Source organism: Solanum stenotomum, chromosome 7 (genome assembly GCF_019186545.1).
Source record: "Solanum stenotomum isolate F172 chromosome 7, ASM1918654v1, whole genome shotgun sequence".
Classification (NCBI taxonomy): domain Eukaryota; kingdom Viridiplantae; phylum Streptophyta; class Magnoliopsida; order Solanales; family Solanaceae; genus Solanum; species Solanum stenotomum.
This window is the reverse complement of record NC_064288.1, coordinates 8998544-9016463: the sequence shown is the minus strand read 5'-3', so window position 1 is coordinate 9016463 and position 17920 is coordinate 8998544. Positions and strand designations below refer to the sequence as shown.

At 36.6% G+C, this 17920-nt stretch overlaps 2 protein-coding genes across 2 annotated transcripts; one reads left to right on the top strand and one right to left on the bottom strand.

Annotated features, from left to right (window-relative positions):
* Positions 1-2770: 2770 nt before the first annotated feature.
* On the top strand, positions 2771-6215 carry LOC125870848 (FT-interacting protein 4). Its single transcript, XM_049551392.1, has 2 exons — positions 2771-3419; positions 3557-6215. The coding sequence occupies exons 1-2, from the start codon at positions 2862-2864 to the stop codon at positions 6032-6034; spliced, it is 3036 nt and encodes a 1011-aa protein (XP_049407349.1). The 5' UTR covers positions 2771-2861; the 3' UTR covers positions 6035-6215.
* A 461-nt stretch (positions 6216-6676) lies between these two features.
* Positions 6677-17137, bottom strand: LOC125869620 (uncharacterized). The gene is made up of 13 exons (XM_049550087.1): positions 16938-17137; positions 16794-16863; positions 16612-16701; positions 16445-16522; positions 15706-15780; positions 15455-15507; positions 13848-13998; positions 13626-13736; positions 9080-9206; positions 8841-8938; positions 8384-8522; positions 7125-7177; positions 6677-7007 (listed from the first exon to the last, which is right to left on the bottom strand). Exons 1-13 carry the CDS (start codon positions 17135-17137, stop codon positions 6924-6926), a joined length of 1329 nt encoding a protein of 442 aa, XP_049406044.1. The 3' UTR covers positions 6677-6923.
* Between the last annotated feature and the right edge of the window lie 783 nt (positions 17138-17920).

Genomic DNA, 17920 nt, shown 5'->3' with positions numbered 1-17920 from the left:
TTCATTAATTGAGTTTCTTATTCTTATTTTATTTTTTTCTTTCATTCCTTAGTGTAAAGAAAAAAATGTAAAACTATTTTTTTGTGGCTATATTATAATTTAAAACCATTTTTTTTTGTCTGTATTGTAATTTAATTTTTGTATTTGAAGAAAAAAAATTGGTCATCTATAATAAGTTTTACAAGAATATAAGTGAAACATAAATAAATTTGACAATCAAAATAAAAAATCTAAATTAGTCATTAAAACAAAAAAAAAAGTAAAAAAAATATGTTTGAGGAGGATTAAATATACCCATATGGGATTATAGTTTTTTTTTTTTTTTAAATAATAAAAAAATTAAACTAAATTTTTTTTCATTTCCGTTAGAGGGAAAGGGTATAAGTTAGCCATTTGTATATAAGTAGGGGTATATATGAGTCACTTTCATAACGAGGGATATATCAACTCTAAATGACAAAATTGAGGGGTATATCATACCCTTTTCCCTATAATATAAGATAAATATAATAATTGATTACACTATTTTGCTAAGGTGAAAATTTTGTGTTACTCGTGTACATGGATTTAAAATACTTAAATGACAAAATTATTTTTTATTTTATTTTATTTGAACAGTAAATGCATATTTGAACACACACTTATTTCTAATTTGTAATATATCAAATTAAAGTTCACTAAATAGTAATTCTCTCATTACGATCCTCGTATCTTTAATTTCAATATTATGATTTTTGTATAACTTCTTTACACAAACAACTCTCAAATTTATACTTCCTTTATTAAGGGTGTGCAAAAATCGAATCGATCAATAGATCGAACTAAAAAAAATGTTATTGGGTTAACGGATTTTTAATGATTTTATAAAAAAAATTATTGGGCTATCGATTTTTAGTATTGAGTTATTGGGCAAACCGATAACCCATTAAAGACGATAGTAAGTTACTACTAGACCCTTCATAAATATTAAATATTAATAATTTAACATAACTAGACACTTTATCAGTACTCTACACTACGGTCTACACACTTCACACGTCATAGTACTTCTACTTCACATTAGAAATTCCATATTATGTTTTGGTTGTAACATGTTATTGTAGCCTTCGTACTACATCTACTCCTATTAATGCAATTTCTCATTATATTTCTTGTTTCACTATATCAAAGCATTTACAACTGATTTGCTTGTCTCACTGTATCGTGTCAAATTGTTAAAGAAGTGAGAAATTATATATTTAATTTATGAGCATTTTCTTATTGGGTAAACCGAAAAGCAAACCGTTAATGACCAAAAACCGATAAAGAATATCTTATTGATTTGTTATTGATTTAGCATATTTAAAAATTGAAAATCGATAAACCGAACCGATAATACATAAATTCGAACTGAACCGACCGATGCACACCCGTATTCTATATTAAGTGAATTTCTGAGGCAACACACACCTATTAAGAAAAAATATTCAAGAACATAATTTAAATCATATTTTCCACCATTGTCCTTTGTGAATTATAAACATAACTTTATACGTAGTGCAATTTATCTCCTAAAAAATATAAAACTTAAGTAAAGGAAATGATAAATACGGAAAAAAATTCAAACATCCATCTTGGACTTTGAACAATTCAATTACTTTGAACAATAGACTAAGGCTAAAAAATTCACTTAATATGAAATAAATGGAGTACTATCTTTTTTAATTATTATTCATTATTTTTCTAAATTAATTTCCAAATTAAATTAAACTTGAAATTTCATTTGCAACCATATTTTCTGAATTATTTTTAATATGGACAAATGTATACATATTGTCCACACATTTGACCATATACTACTTTTTGGTATATTCAAAAAATTTCCGAAGTTATACAATTCAAATATCGAGAAAAAACTTCATTTGCTTGTGATTGCATCTTCCTAGGAAGTGATTTTTTGGTACTTAAGGTAATTTCATAATTCTTGATATAGACGTTACAAAATCTGAGTTTTTTAAAAATTAGAATAGTCATTATCATATTACTATAATAATCCACTTAATGACTATTATAACATTTTAGGAAAATTATTTATTTTATTTGACAAACAATGTTGACCAGTAAAATTTTGAAATATAACTTAAAGTTATATTTGAAATTTAAAAAATATCTAAAAATCTATTTTCATTTTCATTTTTTTAAAAACTTTTACTCTATTTTAAAAAAATAAAAATAACCTTAATTAAATTATATTTCATCTTAAAATCATAGTACTTCATATTTTTAAAAGAAAAATACATTCAAACAAACAAATATTATATGCAGAAATTATAAACTTCAATCCAAATAAAGTGAAAAAATATTTGAAATAGTGTGTAGTAACTTGTATATGAATTGAGATATTACTCTTTCAGAGCAAATTTAATTGAATATTTCATATAAATTAGTCAAGTTACTTAGTTTTAAAAAATCAGAGAGTATAAATGATAGTTAAGAAAATACATTTAAATTATAAATATTTTCAAAAAAAATATATTCAAACACAATTATAATTTTAAAATTTTCAAATAAAGCAAATAGTATTTAATTTTTTTCTCCTATTATTATTTTTTTTGAGTGAAAAAGAGAATATGTTTGATGTTCCACCATATTATGAACCAATAAAACAAAGAAGGCTTCTTGGTATTTAAGGCAACTAAATCCATGTCTCTTTCTCTGTAATCTAAACACCCCATTCCCTACCCCTTACCCCTACCCCACCCCACCCCACCCCCACTCCCTCCTTCTGCTTCTCTCTAAATAGTCACTTCACTGCTGTATAATCTTATTCCTCTGTTTTCCTATCTGTCTCTTTTCTCTGTTTTTTTTTGCTTTCATCAGTCATGAACAATGGTAAAGAAAAATTGGTTGTAGAAGTGGTGGCAGCACATAACTTGATCCCAAAAGATGGTGAAGGTTCATCATCACCATTTGTAGAAGTTGAGTTTGAGAATCAGAGACAAAGAACACAAGTAAAAATGAGGGATTTAAACCCTGTATGGAATGAAAAGCTTGTTTTTCATGTGAATGATGCTGCTGATCTTCCTTATCGAACGATTGAAGTGAATGTTTTTAACGAGAAAAGGTCGAACACAAGCAGAAATTTTCTGGGTCGAGCTCGGATTTCTGGGTCAAGCATTGCTAAAGAAGGGGAAGAAATAGCGCAGCTTTATACACTTGATAAAAGGAGTCTTTTTTCTCATGTACGTGGTGAGTTGAGTTTGAAGATTTATTTATCTACAACAGAGCAAGTGAAACAAGTTATAACTGATAAGGGTAATGCTGGTGGTGGAGGGGCGGTGTCTTCTGGTGCTCCAAATGCTAAGAAGAACAAGAAATTGCAGCAGCAGCAACAGACAAATGGAACTAACATGGTGGTTCAAATGGGTCAAGAAAATAAGGTAATCTTGAATTTTTATGTTCATTTTGAACTATTAAAGACAAAAAGAACTGATTTTTTTTACTTATTATATCATGTTTTAACACCCCTTTTAAAAGTTTAGTAGTTTATTAAAAATGATAACACTTGTATGAACAGGTAAACTTTCAAAACCAGAACCATTCAAAGCCAGTGGAGTCAGTTCCAGGTGACATTAAGCCTGTTGTTATTACTAGTGTTCCTGGACCTATTATTCCGGCTGGGACTGGTGGAGGTGGTCATGGTGGTGGTGGGGTTGGTTTGTACACTTCTGGGCAAGGTGAGTTTTCTCTGAAAGAAACAAGTCCACATCTTGGTGGTAAGGACAAGACTAGCTCAACATATGACTTGGTGGAACAAATGCAGTATTTGTATGTTAGAGTTGTAAAGGCTAAGGATTTTTCTGTTTTTGGTGTTGGGGGTGGTGGTGAGCTTGTAGCTGAGGTGAAACTTGGTAACTATAGAGGAATTACTAAAAGGGTTTTTTCAAATCATGCTGAATGGGACCAAGTTTTTGCCTTTTCAAAAGATAGTGTACAGTCCTCTGTGGTGGAGATCTTTGTGAAGGAAAATAACAAAGATGACTTCTTGGGTCGTGTTTGGTTTGATTTGAATGAGGTACCTAAACGAGTTCCGCCCGATAGTCAGTTGGCTCCACAATGGTATAGAATGGAAGACAAGAAAGGTGATAAGTCTAAAGGTGGTGAACTTATGGTTGCCATATGGTTTGGTACTCAAGCTGATGAAGCCTTTGCTGAGGCTTGGCATTCTAAAGCAGCAAATGTGCATTTTGATGGTTTGTGTTCTATCAAGTCTAAAGTGTATCTGTCACCTAAGCTTTGGTATTTACGTGTTGGGGTTATTGAAGCTCAAGATATTGTTATGGGGGAGAAAGGGTCATCAATTATGAGATACCCTGAACTTTTTGCTAAAGTTCAAGTTGGGAATCAGGTTCTGAGGACTAGAGTTTCTCCGCCTGCTGCTACTAGAAGCCTTACAAATCCTTTCTGGAATGAGGACTTAATGTTTGTGGTTGCTGAGCCATTTGAAGACTTCTTGCTTGTTTCGATTGAGGATAGACTTGCTCCCAACAGAGAGGAAGTTGTGGCGAGGGTTCTTTTGCCTGTTTCAAGCCTAGAAAGGCGACTAAATGAGAAGCCAGTGACTTCGAGGTGGTTCAATCTTGATACTCATTTGAGCAATGCAAATGATCCCAAAGCTGTGGTTAGATTTGCCTCGCGGATTCACCTCCGTGCTTCACTTGATGGAGGTTACCATGTGCTTGATGAGGCAACAATGTACAGCAGTGATGTTAGGCCGACAGCAAAACAGTTGTGGAAGCCCCACATTGGAGTTCTCGAGGTTGGGGTTTTGGGAGCTACCAATCTCGTGCCAATGAAAATGAAAGAAGGCAAGGGTGGCTCTGTAGATGCGTATTGTGTTGCAAAGTATGGGCAGAAATGGGTCCGAACTAGGACAGTGGTGGACAGCTTATCTCCTAAATGGAATGAGCAATATACTTGGGAAGTCTTTGACCCTTGCACTGTCATCACTATTGGGGTGTTTGATAATTCTCGTGTAGACAAGAATATGGCTAACCCTGCGGCTGGAAATCGGGACTCTCGGATAGGGAAGGTTAGGATCAGGCTATCAACTCTTGAATCAGATAGAGTTTATACTCATGCATATCCACTTTTGATGCTGCATCCTTCTGGGGTGAAAAAAATGGGGGAGCTTCATTTGGCTGTCCGGTTTTCATGTGCTAACATGGTGAATATGCTTCATATGTATACAATGCCTTTGCTTCCAAAGATGCATTATGTTCAGCCCTTGTCTGTAAGTCAGTTGGACAGCTTGAGGCACCAGGCTATGAATGTGGTGGCAACAAGACTTAGTCGATCTGAGCCACCTTTGGGAAGAGACGTGGTGGAGTACATGCTCGATCATGATTCTCATATGTGGAGCATGAGAAAGAGCAAAGCAAATTTCTTTAGGCTAACAAATGTGGTTTCTTGGTTTGTTATTATGAGCAGGTTTCTAGAGTCTGCGCGCAACTGGCATAAGCCAGTGCACTCTGCATTAGCACTGATTGCCTTTACCATTCTTGTATTGGTGCCCGAGCTCATCATCCCTTGTGTACTACTCAACTTGGCTGCAGTAGGACTATGGCGTTACAGGTCACGCCCACGCCACCCTCCCCACATGGACACTCGACTCTCATATGCAGAGAGCGTTTATCCAGATGAACTAGACGAGGAGTTCGATTCATTCCCTACCAGCAGAAATGCAGAAATCGTTCGAATGAGATATGATAGACTGAGGAGTGTGGCTGGTAGGATTCAAACTGTGGTTGGTGATATGGCAACTCAAGGGGAAAGATTCCAGGCATTGTTAAGCTGGAGGGATCCAAGAGCAACATTCTTGTTTGTAATATTCTGCTTCTTTGCTGCCTTTGGCTTCTACTTGGTGCCAATCAAATGGGTTGTGGCTCTTTGGGGTTTGTATTATTTGAGACCGCCAAGGTTCAGGAACAGGTTGCCATCTAGTGCTGTATGTTTCTTGAAGAGGCTGCCTACCAGGGCAGATAGCATGTTGTAAAATCTTAGTTAGTAGTCATTAGTGGGGCATGTAGTATTTTGTGAACTGTAGGATAAGACTAGGATTTGAAATGCCCTTGTGTCTGTTTTGTTTTACTTCTGTTGCATTGTGATCTATCTAGGGTACCTTTCAGTTACCTCTCTCTCTAAAACTATTGTGTTTCATCAATTCAATTCTTACAGGTGGTGGGTGCTCTGTTCATGGCAGATTCATTAAATATGCAGTCATGCTTTTCCAGTACTAAGTAAAGAATACTCTTTTGATGAAAAAGACTGCAAAATAGAGGAAGCCAGACATGTTGATGATTGAACTTATCTATAATGTAATGTTTTCTTTTAACCCCTCCCAGAGCTCCCACCTTTTTGCTCCCATGATGACTCGAACTCACAACAATATTAACATTCCAATTTTTTTTATAAAAAAAGCCAGTAAGCTGAAATGGAGGAAAATTTATGTTTTTTCATCTTTTCTGCATTTTATATATGAATCTTGCATGCTAGCAAGTTGGTTTGTTTGTCTAACCATTCAAATATCAGAAACCTCACTAGTCCAACTAATTTGGATCTTTTACAAATGAATTTTTCTCCAGCAATATGTAAAAACAATTAGTTCGGAATAGTGAAGATGGACAATATGCAGAACTGAGACCCACAAGAACAAACAGTTCCATCAGACATAAAGGAACTAGAAGAAGCTTGTGACACCAGATTATACATACACAGATTTCAACTTTACCAATAAACAATTCAGGGCAGATGCTCTAAGACAAGAAGTAGAATGTCGGTCCACAGAAACCCTGATAAAAATACAATAAGAAAGAGCCCAAGACGATAACCAGTTTTGCTACCATTTTCAATAACAGTTGGAACATGGCCATCCCTTGGGCTCTCTAGACTAAAAAAGGTGACAAGCGATGGTCTGTGGAACGCGGAAGACCAGCTCTAGCTCCCAAGGCTCTGCATTTAATAGCTGCCTGCAATCCATCCACAAAATAGAAGATTAGTCTTTTCTTGCATTTGTTGCCTCAGTTACACCCTCAACCCTCTCTGGGTGGGGAAAAAACATAGTCCAGGGAAACAAAATATCTAACCACTTGAGCAGCAAATGGCAACATTTTCTCCGGTGGCATGTTGGCACAGATAGCTGCAATGTGTAATATAGGAGTCATGAGATGTAACCCAGTACGAGAGCAAATGGAAATCATGCATACTGACATAAAGTGACCAAAATGGAATGATCTTCAACAAGATGTTAGAAGTTAAATTCCAGAAACAGGGAATAAATGAACTGGTTTTGATAGTATAACACTGTTCTTAAGGAATTTAAGCCTCCCACTAATGTTGTTGCAACTTGCAAGGATGATGGCAGAATTCCTCCATGAGTTTACAAAGCCAATGAAATTCGAGTTTTTGACATATTAACTCGAATTTCCTACAAGAACAAAAGTTATGATTTGTATTGAACAGAAAGAGAAGAAGAAGAGATGAATTCGGATGTATATCTCGTTTTGGAGAATATACGGGCATGTATAATACCTCAAGGAATCTGGAATTGACTGACTCAACCCTTACAAACAAACACCTTTTACAATTAACAGTCACATATTTTGAATTTTAAAAACTGTTCAAAAAACATTTAGCATAATTAGTTTAAAAAGAAAATGTTTTAAATTAAACAACTTAAAAAACCAATAGGTGGCTAAGAAATGTTACTAATTTCGGGCTACTTCTCAAGTGCCTAATGCCCAGCTTTGACTATTTAATAATATAGCCAAGCTTTTGGTTTCCCTCCAAAACTTCCCTCGAATTATTCAAACCAAGACAAGACGTGTTTCTAAACACTTCTACTCTCTTCTATCTTACCACTAACAACATACCCAGTGTAATCCCACAAGTATGGTTTTGGGAGGGTAGAATGTATGCAGACCATACCCCTACCTCATAGAGATAGAGGCTGTTTCCGATAGACCCCGGTTAAAGAAGGTGTGACAAGCAGTCTGAAAGAAGGGGATACAGACATGGGAGCAATAACAACAACAAATCAACGCGAAATGGGGAGCTTTACACAACAAACATGGGAAAGAACCTCTTCTATCTTACCAATGAGGGACAAATTTCCTTCTCTCTCAAATACTGGCATAGAACACTAACTATTCTAACACAAGATTCTAGAAGAACCACTAACACTTTGAAGAATCAATTAACAAATTGCACCTAACTTCAACAAGAAAGGAGATCAATGGAGGTGAGGGACATTTAGCCCTTAACATTTAAGACAGTGCGTAGGAAAGCCATGGGATCACAGTACAAGGGACAAGACTAAAATAGATTACGTCGGATAAATACATACAATAAAGAACTGCGCCAATAAATGCATCTCCAGCACCAGTTGTATCAATTAGTTCTGTTTGAGGTATACTTTCAGCTGTCCCCACAAGTAGCTTACCGGTGATTGTCCCTATCCCTTTTGCATGTAGTTTTGCTACATTCTGCAGCCGTACAAACGTAAAATCTGAAGTTAATATACCACAATCATATCTCCACGCAACTGACATCTCAAATTGCATAAGCAGCAGATAAACAAAATTCTAAACCTGCAGTCATAGGCACAACAACCACCTGACTGCATTCAAAATTGACTAAAAGGATCAAACGGTAGGAAGACCAAAGAATGTACAGTTTTAAGGGGTAAAGGGTATATAGACAATTTTATATATATACAAGACTTGAGATATCCAAACAAGAAATGCAGAAGGCTGGTAGTGGGGTGGGGGGTAAGTTAAAGGATTAGCTGAACAGTGAAATACCGAGGATATGCATGCAGGCAATGTTGCATTAGTGTCTTTCTCCAGATTCAGTTTTTCAAACAGATCTTCGACATCCATTTCTTCAGGGAGGAGATTGTCTGCAAAAGTATTGAAGTTTCTGTAGGATGCATATAAAATGTTGCATAGTCTTCTGCGCCATCTTTTAGAAGACTTCATTGATGTGTACAGGTGATTAAAGTTGATCAAAGAAGAGAAGAAACAAAAACTTTGCTAAATACCCATTTCAGTCCTTTGTAGCATTATGCAACCATCTTTACCCAATGTCACAATAACAAATTTAACTTTTGGCAACCTTAAGAGCATGGAAACAAGGGCACTCGGAATAGAAGAAGCCTCAGTCCATTCCTGAAAGTCAATCAAAACACTGTTGCCTTATCAGAGAGCATCACAGAAACCAGACCTGATGTAAAATAACTCAAAACCTTCTCGTAAGTGACTAGTAAAATGCTTTCTGACATGTAATTTTCAATCAGTATGCCCCTTTGTCTATCATTAACCCAAATGTGTGGGTTGTTCCCATGAGACAGTTACAGTTGTAGTAGTCTAAATTTTTGCACCTACATATTTATTGAAGGGTCCTCATGCTCCAGCTAAAAAAACTGTATGACTCTAGCAAATTATGGGACTTTGTTACCTCTAAAGCTACTTCATGAACTAGGCAATGTTCTTTACTTCAGCGACCATACCCTACCATCCGAGTAGTCACACCTGAAAAGCCGAAGTAAACACATCCACAGTTTCTGCGTACAAACTCAACTCAAGAAACTTCTATTACCTAAACCCAGCTACAGTCATGATTAGGTGCTTTCTCCTAAGGACTCGCCAGGCCCTCTTGATTCCGAAGAGGTCTCATCATGATCTTTTTGTCCGAGTTCTCTTCTCATTTCAGAAGTTGGAAAGACCTTAGATTGGAAGAGTTGAGCAAACGCTAGCCACCACAAGCTAAAATCCCATTAGATAGCTCATCCCAGCCTTAGCACAGTTATTACCACCAAAAAAACAAAGACTTTTTCAGATTCATTTTTTCTTAGTAAATGTGGTGACTAGTAGTTACTCCCTTCCCCACAGGCACCTCCGTATTCATCAAATTCTTCTCTTCATAAAAGAACATGTTTAATTCCCTTCCTCCTCAGGGAGCTTTTCTCTATCCTTTCCGCAGAGATCTTCTAAATAACCTCTATAAGTGTTTGTACTTTCTTTTCTTTAGATAAAGAAGTTCCTGTGTACTTTCTTTAACTTTGCTAGCCAATCTCAAGCTAGGATAAAGGGGGGTTTCAATAGGTTGACGGTTAGCATTAAATAGTCCAACTATGAATGTTATCGCCTGAATAATGAAGAATAGCCCGCTATACTAAGAACTGGTAGTTCTTGACAGAGCACAAGAAGACAGAGAATTATCCGAAGAAGAGTTGATGGTTAGGGCAACAATACTGGTCGAACTTGAAGTACTGGCCTATCATGATGAAGAGAGATGGAGACAAAAATCTAGAGCACTTTGGCTAAAAGAAGGGGATAAGAACACCAGGTTCTTTCAGAGATTAGCAACAGCACACAAAAGGTACAACACAATTGATAGGCTGGTTGTAAGTGGGGAAGAGATGCAAGAACCTGATGAAATCAAAAGTGCTATGATAGAGTTCTATTCCAATCTTTACGCTGAGAATGAGCCATGGAGACCTACTTTTGATTTGACAGGCTGTCCTATAGTCACCAATGAGGAGAATGAATGCCTTCAGAGACCATTTACAGAAACAGAAGTGTTGCAAACTATCCAACAGTGTGATGGAGACAAAGCCCTTGGTCCTGTGGTTACACCTTGAAATTTTTCAAGGCATGCTGAGAGATCTTGAAGGCGGACCTGATGCAGACTATTCATAATTTCCACCAGAGGGGAGTCTTTGAAAAATCTTTTAATGCCACCCCTTATAGCATTGATCCCAAAGAAGCCTGGAGCTGTTGAGCTTAAGGATTTCAGACCTATTAGCCTAATCGGGGGGGTTTACAAAATCATCTCTAAACTCATAACTGAAAGGCTTAAAACAGTTATTGGGAAGCTAGTAGATGAACACCAAATGGCATCCTTGAAAGGGAGACAAATACTTGATGCATCCTTGTTGGCTAATGAACTAGTTGATTCAAGGGTTAAACAGAAGCAACCTGGAATCCTATGTAAATTGGATATTGAAAAGGCTTATGACCATGTCAATTGGAATTTCCTCCTCAAAATTCTGAAAGACATGGGTTTTGGTAGTAGGTGGATTAAATGGATCAGTTTTTGTATTTCCAGTGTGAAGTTCTCCCTCATAATAAATGGCAACACAGAAGGCTTCTTTCAATCCCACAGGGGTCTTAGGCAAGGGGATCCCATGTCACCTTTTTTGTTCTTATTAGCTATGGAAGGATTAAATCATATGCTCAGAACAACAAATGCTAATAGATGGGTGAGGTTTCAGTGCTCAGACAGGTAGAGGTGAAGATCTGGAAGTGTCTCATTTGTTTTATGCAGATGATGCCTTAATTTTTTGTGAAACAGAGACAAGTCAGATCAGGCATTTGAGAGCCATCCTAACAATTTTTGAAGGTTTCTCAGGTCTCCATGTAAATTGGCTGAAAAGTCGCATTTCTCCTATCAACCAGGTTGGAAATTTGCAAGATCTAGCTGTTATTTTGGGCTGCCAAGTGGACTCTTTACCAACTAAATATTTGGGACTGCCTCTAGGTGCTAAAAACAAAGAATTAGAGGTGTGGAGTGGGGTGTTGGAAAGGTGCGAGAATAAACTATCTACGTGGAAAAGTCAATATCTCTCTTTAGGGGGCAGGTTGACTCTCACCAAGTCAGTTCTTGATAGCATGCCTACATACCTGATGAGCCTTTTTTCCATACCAAAGAGCATTGAAAAAAAACTCAATAGAGTTAGGAGAGCCTTTCTATGGCAAGGGAACAAGGAGAAGAGAGGTTATAACCTTGTGAAATGGGATGAACTGACTCTCAACACTCAACAAGGGGGGCTCAACTTGAAGAACCTCAGCAAACAAAACACCTCTCTCTTGCAGAAATGGCTTTGGAGGTTCTCCTCAGAAAAGAGGGCCATTTGGAGAAGATTCATAGCAAGAAAGTATGATTTACTCAATCACTGGACAACTGAGGAGGTTGCGGGAACCTTTGGGTGTAGTGTCCGGAAAACCATAAGAAGATTGTGGCCTTATTTCAACAACATGTCAATCACTGTTGGAAATGGTTTGAAAACTGATTTCTGGAATGAGGTGTGGATTGGAGAAGACAGTCTTAGAAACTCCTTTTCACATCTTTACACTTTGGTACGCAAAGGAATGTCTCTGTATCCCAAGCTTGGAGTCAACAGGGATGGGACCTTGTTTTTAGAAGAGCACTAAATGACTGGGAAATTGGGGAAATTGCTAGCCTATTGGGAGTACTAAACTCACACCCTGCTTTATCTATGAGGCCTGACAAACCTAGATGGAAATTACATAACAAGGGTGTGTTCACAGTGAAATCATGTTACTGGAATCTTAACACAAGGCAGTCAATGGTGGACATTTGGCCTTGGAAGTTAATCTGGAAGACCAAATGCCCCCTAAAGGTAGCTTGTTTTTGTTGGTTGGTTTGTAGAAAGGCTTGTTTAACACATGAGGCTTTACAGAAAAGGGGATGGCAATTTTGTTCAAGATGTGTCATGTGTGAACAGGAAGCAGAAGTCAATGACCATCTGTTCCTTCATTGTAAGGCAGCATTGAGCCTATGGAACATGTTTTTGGCTCTGTTGGGAGTTAAATGGGTGATGCCTAGCACAACAAAGGAACTACTAAATAGCTGGAAAGGTATTGGGAACAGAGGGAGAAATGAACACTGGTGGAGAACTATTCCTGCTTGCATATGGTGGACTCTCTGGAAAGAAAGAAATTTAAGAAGTTTTGAGGGACAAAAGACTAACTTACAGAAGATTAGAATAAATTGTATAAGCCTTTTGGTTTTTTGGTGTAAACAGAATCTTGTAGGGGATATAGTAGACTTAGTTGATTTTAAAGGAAACTTGTAAAGTATACCCATGGGTGGGATGTAAGTTTCCAATTCATCATTTTTTGGATGATGGATTTTTTGGTGTGAATACAAAGTTACCCTTGTCTCAAAAAAAAAATTGAGTAGGGGTATATGTGATTAAATTTGAGCCGATTTCTCCTTTAAAAAATACAAACAGACTATTTCGGTTGATTAACCACATCAAACCAACATAAAACGGTTTTTTCTGTTTCATTTTTTCTTTGTTGGTTTTTCGATTTCACTTAACAACCATAACATTGAGGACATTTCACTGGACAATAAAAGAATTAGTGAGACTCCCTTTCTTTTGATATCCCCAATCTAATTTAAGTTTAGAAGTCAAATCATTTCACGGGCCTGCATTAAAGGTCCATGACAAAGATTAACAAGGAATTATAGGAAATTATCCCAATCTAAAATTGAACCTAGGTAGAACATATATTCTTTTCCATATCAGAAAAAGCTTGAAGGCATCCGCAGTAGATCATGCTGTCAGCAAAACCATGAAACCAGTCAATACTATCAATAGTGCTATCTCATGGAAGATACAACCACAATTTGAATCAGGCAGCCCATGCTAGAAGACATTGCTCAAAATTACAAATTCTTCTTTATGAAGATTAGTGACAGTCCAACTCATTCAAAAGTCATATTCTTGCAGCCAAGAAACTAGACAGATGTAGTTTATAGAGTGAATAGCTTGCCTGGGGAAATTTGGTTGAGCAAACAACATAACTTGCAAAGTTTAAAAGATAATCCAATCCTTCCCTTTTCCTCTCAGCATCAATTAAAATGGGTATACCCCTTCTATTTGCCTGCACTGGAAATCCCAAAAGCATGCAGTTCATTTCCATTTTAAATGTATTTGATATAGGAGTATTTTTGTGAGCACAGAAAGCTTGAAGAGAGACGTGAGAGGAAAATACCTCCTCTGCTACAATAGCAGCAGTTTCATGCAATCTCCCATCGAAATAGACAAGTTTAGCACCATCCAAGGCCGACAATAAGTTTGATTGGGAAAGATCAGTAGGTATCATGGGTGGATAGCCAGGGGTGTGAATGCAAGTGCGAGTCTTCCTGAAACATCAAACACAAGTAGTTCTTCAATAGACAGGCAACCCATTTCATAAAATAAACTGCTAGAACCTCCATAATAAAATTTAATCAGTGTCCAAGCTGCAAGGATAAATGCATAGTCAGCTAAAAAATCAATATGTGATACTAATTAGTTGAGATTAAGATTCCTTATTGTTAGGTCGTGGTGTTTGCTAGAAGTTCTCAGTTCAATTAGAGAATTATATGGTGGTATAGAGAAAATGTGAGATTTTGAGAAAATCTTCACCGTACAAAGGTCATTCTTGACTTTCACAGATTCATACCCGACTTGTTGTGCCCAGACTGGCTATCAAACCCCGAACCCCCTTAATATTTTCAATTGATTTACTGTTTTAATCTTTTGAAAAATTGGTTTTCTTAATTTTTCTTTAAAAATTAAGTGGCGGCTCTCTTTATCAAATTTAAAACATTTTTTAGTTAATAAAACAGGGGGTACCCGGAGGGGTAGAGGTAGGCAAAAGAAGTATTGGGAAGAGGTGATTAGACAGGACATGATGCAACTTCATATTACCGGAGACATGACTCTAGATAGAAAGGAGTGAAGGTTTCATACAAGGGTAGAAGGTTAGTAGGTGTGAAATGTTGCCTTGCCGTGCGTAGGTTTAGGCTTGTTAGTGCCCATCGGAGTACTAGTTGTATCCTTGTAGTTCTTGACTTATGTTGTGTATTGTGTTTCGATTGTTACACTATTTTACTATTGTAATTGTTTCTTTCTTCCTTGTAGACTTTACACATTTTTCTTATTAACGGTTATGCTTTCTCCATTGTTTTCTTCATCTTTTACTTGGGTTTGATGCACTCGAACCGAGGGCCTTTCGGAAACAGCCTCTCTACCTCCTCGAGGTAGAGATAAGGTCTGCATATACTCTACCCTCCTCAGATCTCATTTAGTGGGATTTCACTAGGTATGTTGTTGTTGTTGTGAGTATGACTAGCTCAAGATCAGGGAATTGAGAGGTTTCAGTTAACTACAGATTAGTAGTAGGTAGGATGCTATAATTGGGGACTGACAACAAACATTTGGGTTTATTTTTCACTTGTATACAGAAAACCACCTGCTGATTCAGTGTTTAGCAAGAACAGAAAACAATGTTGTAGTCTCTAATACCCCCAAAAAAGATGGCGGATGGGCAGCAGCGCTGCTCCACTTCTGAGAAGTACTCAGAGACTTGATTTAGTTCGATTATGGCTTTAATGGCACAATGCTATAATTTGCAGCTGCCATCCAGAAAATAGTATAACATACAATTTTTTTGACATAGAAATTAAAAGAAAAAATTAGATAGTAACTCACAACTAACACTTGGATATAAACTTAACCGCTATAAATTCATTGTCATGAAAATCACATCGCAATCACAATTAATCACCACCAAGGCAGTCTGAAATGGTGATAAACAGAGCAGAAGGCACTCACGTTTGGTTGTCAACAATGATGTAGGTAAATGGTGAATTTCCCCCTTCGGACACCTGGAATTAAAAACAAATGGTATAAGTAATCAGATACTGCTTGTTAGCGACAAGTATATGACAAGAAGTCTGAGGACGGAAAGAGGCAGAATCACAATTTCACCATTTTTTTTATATAAACAAACTATAAAAACACAGAAAGGCTTTCAAGTTATCATTTTTCTAGCTCTAGAAGCACTCCATGTCTGGATGGCTCACCACCATAAAAGACGAATCTACACCATCAGCTTCTAGTTCCTCCAGTAACCCTTTTCCTTGAGAGTCATCGGCAACCTAAGAAAACAACTTGGAATTAGGAGATGAAGTGAAGATTTCAGGGACTTCAAAAGGTTACAGAAGTTAAGAATTGAAAAGGAAATTAGGAAAGATTGACAGATGCTACTGCCTGAAGACTGGTTTTTAGCAATCAAACATAACGAAAGGTATCACCACTGTGTTGTTTGGTTGAAAGACTAGTAATGGGCAGAGATAGTGATATCAAAGCTTATCTTGGAATTGCTAATACATGTCCATCCTGTATAAAATAAGACATAAGTTTCCTCATACATTATGCAGGTATTACAGCCCCCAGTGCTTTGGTTCAATGGTAAGCACATGGCATGGAATGTGTGAATTCGGAGAATGTCATAACTTTGAATTCTGCCACTGACGAGAAGCTAGTATTCAAATGGGAGTAGGATAGAGGCATGGACCCATGCTCCCTCCAATTCCGAACCAAAGATTTCTTAGTAATCAAAAAGAGTTATGCAACTATCAATTATAGAGAGTTTTACACCGGAATCAAACATTGTATTAGTGGGAATTATATTAGTAATGTAGAGTATCGCGCAGGAAACAGAACTTAAGATGGGCCTATTTCTTATATAGAAAATCAAAAAGTACAGGAAGCATACAGAACTAAAATTCCAAAAAGCTATCTAGAATCAGTCAGGCAGACCTTTGAAATAATCCTAGGAGTTAAGCCTAGGCGAGCTGCACAAGTCAAAGCATTCCCAGTATTACCACCTCCTTGAACCTGTTTTACCAGAATAATCACTTTTCACTACGGCAAAGAATGAAAAAAGTGAGTGAGCTCAAACAACAGGGTGAAGAAAAATAAAGAACCTCAAAGCTTGTGCTTCGAATCTTATCATCTGGGTTAGGATAAGAAGCAACAGCAGCCAAGAAGTCCACTGACACAGCTCCACAACCTAACTGCTCAAATTGCATAACAAATTCATCAGATATAACATAACAACCCCAACTTAACCAATACACCTCCATCAGAAACAGAAAAAAAGACCCACTATGATGCGATTTTCGGGGAGCACTATGGAAGCTTGAGTCGTCGGAATCGACATTTTTACACTGAAATTTCTGCACCCAAAAAAATGTCAGTTTGTAGTAATGAATTCCTGAACAACTTGGCCAAAGTAAAAGGATGAGTGTACCTAGTTGTAGTCGTGAGAGGAGGAGCGAAAGACGGCAAAAGGGTCCTACAGTTAAACCCAGCGACATTGCCGCTTGGAAGCATCTGTCCTAAAGTCACTATTTTGGAGGAAAACAAGCACTCAACCGCGGAAGCGCGTGCTCTAATGACTGCCAAGTGCCAATAGTACTTCCACGATGTGGATGACAAGTGAGAGGGCATGGAATATTAATACTCCTCCGTCCCATTTTTTATGTGACTTACTCTAACTTGCCACAAAGTTTGAATAGGGGTTTGGTCATATGATACTATATATGAAATTTTGAGATGAAATTAGTGTTTGGATATGCAATATCATGAAATGAAATATCATATTCTTTAAAAATCATGATTTGAATTTTTAAAAATATAAAAGTTGATCCACAAGTTAATATTTTGTTAAAACAATCTCACATTTATAACTATTAACCATTTATTTCATACGTAAATAAAACTAATAATCATAACATTACTTTTTAAAATTTAATATTGCTTTAAATTTGGTGAATATAAATGATAAAGTAAGAATTGATTTGGTAAATATAAATAAGAACGGAGGGAGTAATATTTTTTGTTTTTTCATAATAAAAAAAACTTCTCTTTTGGTTGCATATGAAAATGTTTAAAACAATTTAATATGAAAAAGGACAAAATTGGTGATGTATATTTGATAATCACTACTTCCAATATGTTTGAAGCACAGAATTAATGCACTGAAACAGTATAATTGCACACAAGTGAAAGAAGGCATGAACCATATGATATTGACACAAATGAAAATTGTCATAATTTGTACAATGCTACATAATTATTTGCGAGAATATCAAAGGAGTGATGAAATATATATGGTCTATGAGCATAAAAATATAGTTGTGAATGATATTGACCAACAAATGGCTCAAAGTAACAATGTTAGTTCGTCTTCTCAGTCATATAATCGAGAAAAGCAAGTTCAACGTGAGAAGA